Source organism: Electrophorus electricus, chromosome 16, assembly GCF_041902795.1.
Source record: "Electrophorus electricus isolate QZ-2024a chromosome 16, ASM4190279v1, whole genome shotgun sequence".
Lineage (NCBI taxonomy): Eukaryota > Metazoa > Chordata > Actinopteri > Gymnotiformes > Gymnotidae > Electrophorus > Electrophorus electricus.
This window is the reverse complement of record NC_137512.1, coordinates 8,852,646-8,862,604: the sequence shown is the minus strand read 5'-3', so window position 1 is coordinate 8,862,604 and position 9,959 is coordinate 8,852,646. Positions and strand designations below refer to the sequence as shown.

The 9,959-nt window shown below is 37.2% G+C and overlaps 1 protein-coding gene across 1 annotated transcript in view; it reads right to left on the bottom strand.

Moving 5' to 3' along the window:
- Window positions 1–4,640: 4,640 nt before the first annotated feature.
- Window positions 4,641–9,959, bottom strand: part of pcdh11 (protocadherin 11) — a 164,388-nt gene continuing 159,069 nt past the window's right edge. Inside the window, exon 6 of the mRNA XM_081699023.1 lies at window positions 4,641–8,078. Coding sequence (XP_081555149.1) covers window positions 7,681–8,078 — 398 coding nt within the window. The 3' untranslated portion in view covers window positions 4,641–7,680. The remainder of the gene's footprint in view (window positions 8,079–9,959) is intronic.

Sequence of the window (9,959 nt, the reverse complement as noted above, 5' to 3'; positions counted from 1 at the left end):
ACCTTCTCCACTTCCACCCCCTGAATGAAAACAGGGCTAGGGGGGCTTCTGTTCCTCTGATAATCCACTATAATCTCTTTGGTTTTACTGATGTTGTTTCAATTGATTTTTATGGCACAATGTTGTGAAGCTCTCAATCAAGCCTCTATATTCCTCCTCATTGTCCTCGGTGATGCATTTAACAATGTCATCAGAAAACCTCTGGAGATGGTAGGAACAAGAGTTGAAGAAGTCTGATGTGTACACAGTGAAGCACAATAGTGCTTGCATGGTTCCTTGGGGCGCACTGGTGTTACTAATCACAGACTAAGATTTGTGATCCAGGATGTGGTGTCAGGGAACATGTGTATCTCCAGCAGTTTCTCTCTCAGGAGGCAGGCTGGATGGTGTTGAAGGCACTACAGAAGTCGAAGAATATAACTCTCATTTTGCTTTCCTGAATCTTCAAGTGAGAGAGGGCCTGGTATATCATGAAGATGATAGTTTCATCCACCCCATTGCATGGCCTGTAAGCAAACTGCAGTGGGTCCAGATAGTCCATCAACTGTGACCTCAGGTGCCGCAGAACCAGCCTCTTGAATGTTTTTATGACATGTGAGGTCAGAGCTACCAGTATGTTGTCGTGAAGACCACTTGGACAACTCTTCTTTGGCACTGGAACAATGCATGAGGCCTTTCATAGTGTAGGCACCTTTTTCAGAATCAGAGTGAGATTGAAGAGCTATAGAGGAGCTGCCAGCTTCTCAGCACTTATCTTTAACATCCTGGGATTGATGTCCTCAGGTCCACAAGCTTTGCTCCTCTGAAGCCTGTAGAGTTCCCACTTTACATGAATGATGGTGAAGGTAGGACTGGGTGGTGAGGTTGTATGCAGGAAGCTGAGAATTCCTGGTTGTAGGTGAAGAAATGAAAGAGGAGGAGAATGATGCAAGTGGTGAGTCATTCTCATGTTATGTTAATGTTGTTTTGAGGGGATCTATTGGCAAGAACGAGGCTGTCCTCTGGGGTCAGAAGTCTGCTGAGAGAGAAGGGGCTGACAGAAGTGTTGATAGGTCATAGAGTAGGTACTCCAGCAGAGGTGTGAATGATGAGAGAGGTATTGACACAGCCTCATTGTCTGAGCACACAGTGGTAGGGATTGCATCAAACTGAAAAGAATAGGTTAATTGAATTAATTCCACATGTCTCTTGTGTTTTTCTGACCAATGCTAGCCTTAATTTTCTCCCTGTAGCATTTCTTCCCTTAGTTTTCTCTTACATTCCTTTAGAACAGCCCAGTTCCTCTTTATTTTTAAACATGACGTTCCTCTTCTTGCTTTTAAGAAGACCTTTTATTTCTCTGTTTATCCATGGTTTGTTGTTATTGTAGGAGTGAACCTTCTTGGTGGGAACAATTGTATCCTCACAAAGCTGAATATAACCCATGATACAACAAGAGAGACCCTCAGTGTCCTCCCCATAGTCATCCTGGAACAGTTCCCGGTTTGTGTTCTGAAAACACTCCTGAACATTCTCCTAGGCATCCTTGAACCAAACTTTCACATTCCTTATGCTGGCACATTGGTGCTTGATCCCTGTGTTATTTTAACCCAAGCATATCAAAGACATTTCACTAAGACCCCAGGGAACTATAATAACTTGTGTAAAGGAAGTATAATAGGTCCCCTTTAATAGGAAAAAATGACTTTCAAATGAGTATAATTACATTTCTGCAGCACTGCTACTACTGTTGGCATAGTGCTCAATTAAATGACACAATTCTAACATCACCCCAAGTTGGTGAGCGCCATGACTGGGAACAGCTTCATATTACATAAATGTCTGTGCAATGACTGTCATGTGGAATTACACATATTAATTAATTTTCATTTAAATATTTAAGGAAGAGAATATTCGGTGCACTATAAGGGCATTCTCATACTAGAGCTTTTTTCCAGACCCAGGTCCGATTGCTCCACAAGTTCGATAAGTTTTGTCAAGTGTGAAAGCAGTTTTTGAGCTCAGGGACAGTTCAGGATATTGATCTCTGGTCCTTCTGAAATCAGTGGTCTGGGGTTCTCTTATAGTAAGCTCTGGTGCAATCCACAGGAAGTGTGGAAGCGATCCGCTCCCAGCACCATGTGTGGGACTGCGTGATTGGTTCATTTTATGATGTGAGTGCTTTGACTTATTGCATTACTTCCCTTTTCAAGTTTTGTGTATTTTCTGAATAATAAAAAACTTACTCTATCCAGATAAACTTTTAAAATCCATTTTTCTCAGGTACCTCAATGTTTTGCACAACACTGTAGAGTATATTATCTGTATGCTTACAATGCAACAAAAATCTTCTCATATAAAAACAGCTCCTTGTTTACAGGTGCTCCTGCATGGTAAAATTCCATGCATCCTAAAAGTGATGTTCTTGAATGTTTGTATCCAAGCAAAATAATACGGATGAAGCTTTTATGCAGAAAAGTGACATATGGAATTGTGTAATCGATCCATGGTTCGGATAGAGTTCTTGTGTGTGAAAACAAACCAGTGATAATAAGCCCCTCCCTCGAATGAGCCAAGAATCCTGGGTGCAGACTGAAGTATTTGGGACAATTGTAAAAATGCCTTAAATGTGTCCCTCTCAGGTATCTGTATTCATGTTTAATTGTTAAGTCTGATTAGTCATTATATATGTTGTGCAATTCATAAGAAGACAAGATGTTTAGGCAGTTGAGCTTAAGCTTATCCCTATGACACACACACACACACACACACACACACATACACACACATATGCATTTGCAGTCATACACTGTTCATATATGTATATGTATTTCTGTTCATGTTCAAACCACAGTAAAAAAAGGGGGTGGGGGGGGGTAATTACACTTAGCAGAGAAAATCTAATTAAATCATCTGCACTGGATAAAAGTGCTGCTCAGGTTGTCTTTATTCACTGGAATTTTTCTCTTTTTTATTTTGACTGTTGTCCAGGGCTATGCAAGGGACACACAGGATATTATGGTGGTGATATGCTTGGATTCACAAATCACTCTGGAGGTCCCTGAGGTTTTGATTGAAGGATATCCTTCTCATACTCGGCTCTCTTTAAATTAGTGCCCCCTAACCACAGCCTGTGTTGGACTGTTCTCATTTCAGTAGAGGTTCCACAGCCATTTATTCACTGACACTGTATGCCATGTTCTTGACTTATGATGTTTCTTATGACTTCAGCTTAAAAGTGGTTCATCACTTTACGTTTTTATACCATTGCTTTCCTTGCTATATTTCATACCTGCTACAAATAAAAAAGATGAGAAGCACTCCCAAAATGTCTAAAGATACACAATGTTTAATGTTTCAAGTAAAATTTCAAGACAAGAAAAATCATCACACCAAATGTATATGAATGTATTTTTTATCCTAGATTCTAATGGGATATTTTACAGGGGTATGACAATATACAATGTATTTATATTCTTCAGCTGTGTATTTCTGGCACATCTCAAAGCTGTCATGTTTCATAGAAATTGTGAAATAAAACAGAAAATTAAATTACAAACAGCCATAGAATATCAATGATTTCATATTGTTTTTAATTTTTTACTAGATGCATGGTGTGTTTGCACATTTTTCTGACTGACTCTGTGCCAGTATACATACATGCACACACAAACACACACACGCACACATACACATATTGATATATGCATTATTAATTTTTACATTACAACGGTGCTTGATCTCTCATAATTTTAGAGATTTCATTGTATGTCATTTTATGATATATGTCTAAAGTCATACAGGGCACATTATTCACAATTTCCTTTGCCATCACATTAATTCAGATTAATTGTCACCAGGGTCACTGATAGGTATATATGTACATATATTTTAGGTTTTGTCTCTTTTCTTTCTTTTTTTATGATGACATTTGTTTTGTACTTTCATGTTATGAACCAGACTGTTGACATGTGCAGTACTGGAGGCATTATTCATTACTGTTGGACGTGAACTATAACAACTCAGGGGTGACGGACATACGATTATATACAAAGCACTTGAAAACCATCATACATAGGCTGAGGAGCAAAGATCACATTCAGCTACCATAAGTCGTAGAAGTAGTTACTGCATGCAAATGAAAATGCAGGATGACTGTGAGAAGAGTTACAACTTCCACAATATGTCCACAGTGAAGTAAAAAAAATTAAATTAAAACACTCAAAGTACCATTTTACCTTAGAAATTGTTTGATATAGAAATACCTCGGTCTAATGTTAGTTGTTATTGTTACTATGATTGCTTTCATGACAGATTGGACAGCAAGGTTAAAAAAGTACTGGAGAAGAGAATGGTTGTTCCCCATAGTATATTTTGAAACATTTTCAACTAGGGCCTATACTGTTATTTTCTTGTCCTTTAAATGCTATTTATTTATTTTCAATTTCATTTGTGTGACCTTTGGCACTGACTGTAATGACTAAAATAGTTACACACACTCTTGCTCTCTCTCTCTCTCTCTCCCTCTCTCTCTCTCTCTCTCTCTCTCTCTCTCTCTCTCTATATATATATATATATATATATATATATATATATATATATATATATATATATATATATATTATTTATTTATTTTATTTATTTTTTTCCAAGTAGTTTATCTATTCTTATACACTGCATTAGCATTACATGTCACTGAAGGTGCATTTTGATTGTTTACCATAGAATCCTGCTTAGGATTTTAAAATGTTAAACTTTTGCATGCATGCAACTGTAAAATATTATGCAAATATAGTTATTTGAAAGACCAGTGTTTTTCAGAATGTTCATGTCAGTTTCTCAGAACCCCTGAGGCCACATACTTCAAAGCCTTTTCTTCCAACTAATGGAGAGCATGAAAGAAGTTTAAAAACCCATTTGACAATAGATTTTTAATTACTAATTCTTGCCAAATCAAACCAGAATATATACTGTATGTAATATGATATGATTGATAGCAAAAGGAGGAAATTTCTAATTGCAGTCTGCAATTCCAGTCCCATAAAATAGTCACTGTTACAATTTTAGATCTTGACTTTCCAGGCTTACAGGCTTACAGATCCATTATATGAATCAGTAAAAGTGGCATTTAATCGGCCCCTATACCCTATTACTCAACATTTCTGTTTATATGAACAATATGTTTACTGTACATCCCGAATGTGTCATCCTCCCTTCTACAGTGCTATTCTGTAATTATTCTACTTGACAGCATTAAAGGAATTTTTCCTCTAGTTCTTGGACTTGGTGCCAGTACAGCTGTACATTTTCTCAGATCAATGAGTCCAGACCCAGGCTCATCAAAACATTCTCCACTTCACCTAATTTATAATGAAGTAATCACTGACTCATATACTTGGGAAACATCAGTATGTACCAAGAAGAATGCACAAAGAATGTGCTAAGAAGAATGTACTAAGAAGTACATTGAGTGTCTCTGGGGATTACATAAATTCTGAAGATACATTTGAAATGCATATGCATGTGACATTTAATTTAAAGACGTACAAAAACATCCTAAGCTTAATTAAAATTAAAGTCACAGTGTTTGTAATTACAGTGTTTGTAATTTTCACTACAGTTCATGTTATAAGTAACATTCATGAGCATTATTTAGCCATGAGTGTAATAGAAACTTTAGACTACCTTCTCCCCTCAGAACGGTTTCGTAGACCAGACAATTAGTTTAGCTTCATCTTTGTTGTCATAGTAAGTATGGAATACTGAAAACCACCTGGTTGCAGAAAATATGTCCCTATTAGAAATCTTTACAAGCTTACAGTAGACATATAAATGCTAAAGCTGATGATTCTTTGACATAGTAAACTATAAGTCGTGAATGATGAATGTCAAGAACTCCGGGGCACAGAATTGTATTGTTTGTAGGTTTTCAAAAGCACAATGTGTAATGAAGGTTAAAAAAAGTAAGTAAATTATACTATTACAGAGCAGTCTTCCACAGCTATGGCTGCTACAGTGATAACAGATTAAAATAATTATACTATTGGGAGATTCTCATAATTGATTCCATAGCACTTGTTATTCTGCATAAATTGTATATTTCAAGAGGGGAACTTGATTTAGGAGAGAATGAAAACAAAGAATGGCTCTTTAGTATATCTTTCTATGCCTTTCCAGGCTTGGATAATGAGATAATGTTGAAAATGAGTATGTTCCTAATAACTGGAAGGAAAGGGTGTCAGATGCACAAAAACTAGTGACATGGCTAACATCAGTGGAAGGAGGAAGGGAAAAAAAGCTGTTCAGGAAAAAAGGGTTCATAAAGATGTTCTAAATGAGAGTGGGTTCTATTTTTGTGGACACAGCGCAAGCACAGAAATAAGGCATAAGACCGCGACACAGACATGTGGGTGTGGAAACTATTTTCATGACAGTCACAGATGCACTAATCCAGTATGAGGTTATACTGAATATATATTCACTAATCCAGCATGAGGTTAATTGTGCTGCAGCAATATTCAATCATATTAACTCATCTCATTCTCTTTAAAAGCTGAACATGAGTCAAGAAAGCACAAATTTGCCATTTCAAAATATATGGCAATTGATGATAATAAATAATATTATTGTTATTATTATTGGTCACTGTGATGAGAATAAAATTATATTTTTACATCCCTAATTATTTTCCATCTACCAGCTGTTTGATTCATATTTAATATGAATATTTAATTTTTTTGCTAATGAAAAAAAAAAAAAACCTTTTAAAATAAAATCCTGTTGTGAGAAATTGTATATGACTTTATGTGCCTACTTGGAGTGAGGAAATGACATGATGCAATTGCATTTGCGCTAAGAGCAGGTCCATGGAAGTTGTAGTGTAATCCCTGTTTTAAAAATACAGTTTTACTAACGGATTTTAATTGTCACACCCTTGCTGTGCCATTCACCCATCTGCTCACAGATGCATTTATTTCTGTCCACCAAATTAACAAATGACAATAAATGCTTGTGCATCCTATGAAATTGGTAAAATGCTGTATTGGGTGGCTTTATCGCCCAGCGCAAAAAAAAGAAAAAGCCCAGTGAGAGGTATTTGCTCTGAGGCTTAATAATATGCATATTGTCTTTATCAACTCTACATAACACAATCAGATGAAAGTCTTTGATCACCATTATTAATCTGTCTGAGAAATTTCTGCCTAAACAACTGACAGAGCACCTCACCAAAGCTAACATATTGCAGTCACACTCACAAGCAACACTTAATCTTACTGACCTCATTCACTTCATTTGCATGTGTTTAGTAGTTACGACATTAAAAGACTCAAAAAATCAACATCATTTTATGTTTTTCTGACCATTAAACCTCTAAAATGATTAATTAGCTGCTATCTACTAAATAGGGACACACCGTTTTGCACTATTTTTTTCCTTCATTTAAGAGCTACTTTGGTTCAGGTCTACTTTTTATTTACTGTTTATACAGCTTGTACTGGTGATTAGAGAGCAATAAGCCATAATTTCACTTATATTCACATAAATTTTACTTACCGTCTTTTCACTGAAGTAGCTTTAAAAAAACATTATACATGATAATCAACATTAAGGTTATCTTTTGTCACTCACTCTCTATGCTTTTGTGTTTAGAGATCAAAGGCCTGGCTTTGCCTGATGCTTGCTTTAGGCCTTGCACTTCTATTATAGCTGATGCTCATGTAAGAAGGCAGAAGAGGAGCCACTGGTGGAGCTTTGTGGGCTAGATGTGGCAGAGAAACTAGCCAAAGGGATGACCTTCACTGGATCCTCTTTCTTGCTACAGTGTCTCTCCAGGGTATTGTAGAACTGGGGCTGGTTGCCTTCTTTGTCCAGATCATCTTTAGGCACCGACCTGCCAAGTGTGTGACGTCCATCTGGCTTGGTCCCGTGTGCCCAGTTCTTCTGAAAGCTAAAGGAGGGCAGGGTGTCAGTGCCGGAAGTCTGGAAGTGGGTCACTGCTGGGGGCATCCAGCAGCTGTCGGAATGGCCGAGGATCAGGCATTCTTGGGTACAGGTCTCTGAAGCCTCAGCCACAGCCTTCTGCAAGTTTACTTCAATAGCTGTGGAGGAAAGGAGCATAATGAATATAAAAGCACAGCCAAGTGCTTGTCAGAGAAGTAGCAACAGACAGGTGACATGAGAGATGTAAGAAAGGACTTTGAATGAAAAATATATATTTATAAAATAAAGTTAGAACTATGTAAAGCTGATGTGATAGTGAACCTCCCTTTGATACATTGATTATTAAATAACTTCAGAGGAATATTTTCTAAGCTTTTTAACACCTCCAAATGAAATTTGGAAACATGAAAATATGACCATTTGATTTTTTCAATATATATTATTTTGATGAAGATACACAATTGTCCACACATTAATGGTCTAAAATGTGCTTCACTACACCCTTTTTAGAAGAAACTGATATTTCTGTGATCACACACATGCATGCAGACATACAAACACACACACACACACACACAGTCACACACACACACACACACACACACATATATATATATATATATATATATATATATATATATATATATATATATATATATATATATATATATATATATATATATATATGTGTGTGTGCATACAGATGAACAAACAGACTCACATACACCCTATCATACAACTGCACGCACACACACACACACACATACACAAATTCTCTTTGATCTTGCATGGGAATACTCTGCACACCCACAAACATCCACAGACAGATGCAGTGTATATATATTGGAATATATCACTTAATGGCCACTTTATTAGCGACACCTGCCCTTTCACATTTGGCACATTCCTGTATGGGAATTAGACATGTGACCGCAGAGTGGAACATAAATGAGGTGAGCAAGTTTTCTTTGGATCTAATTCAGTGTGAATCCTCATTAGAATGGGAAAATTGAGTAATCTGAGTGACTTCTAATGAGGCATGGTCATTGGCGCTAGACTCAAGGGGGCCAGTATTTCAAAAAGTGCCAATCTTGTGGGGTTCTCCTGCAATGGTGTAGAGAGTATACTGAGAAAAATCTTGCAAAAGGGGATCTTGTGGATATAAACAACTCATTAACGAAAGGGGTCAAAGGAGGATGTCAAGAATCACTTTGACAAACTGGCGGTGCACAGTCAAGTAAATTACAGCTGAATACAATGCTGGTGCTCCAACTAACGTCCAAACGCATGACGACGTTAGTTAGCAAAGATAACATCTTTCAAGTGCCATTGTAGTCTAAAGGAAATAGAAAGGCAAAACTGCAGTGGGCAAAATAGTTCAAAAAAGGATCAATGAGCAGAGGATAAACATCGCTTGGCCAGATGAATCCAGATTTCAGTTGCTCCTTACTGATGGGAATGTTAGAATTTGGCATAAGCTGCATGAATCGATGATCCCTTCCTGTCAGGTGTCAACAGGATGGAAGAGGTGGTGTAATGGTGTGGATAATTTTTTATTGGCATAACCTGGCTTCCCTGATACCTGTAGATGGATGTATGGAAAGTTACATATAACTAAGCATTGTGGCCAACTAAATTCATCCCGTCATGGCAGCCGTTTACTGTTTAGCAGGAGAATGCACCATGCAACAAGGGTCATATAGTCATGGACTGAGGCCAGGAATGTGACAGCCAGTTTCACTTGCTTCATTGGTCAGATCTTAATCCTGTAGAGCATCTCTGGGTTGAGTTATAATGGCTGTTCAGAGCATGTCATTACCTCCATCTAAATTGCAGCAATTGTGAGAACCTATCCTGTCTGCAAGGGCCAATATTCTTGCAGAATGATTTCAACACCTAGTGGAATCTGTGCAATGATGAACTGCTGCAGTTCTGATAGCCAAAAGAGGTCCACTTTGAAAAAAAATAATTCCCTAACACAGTTAATCAAAAATATATTTATACTTGTATGATTCTTGTAGATTAACAGATATTCTAGA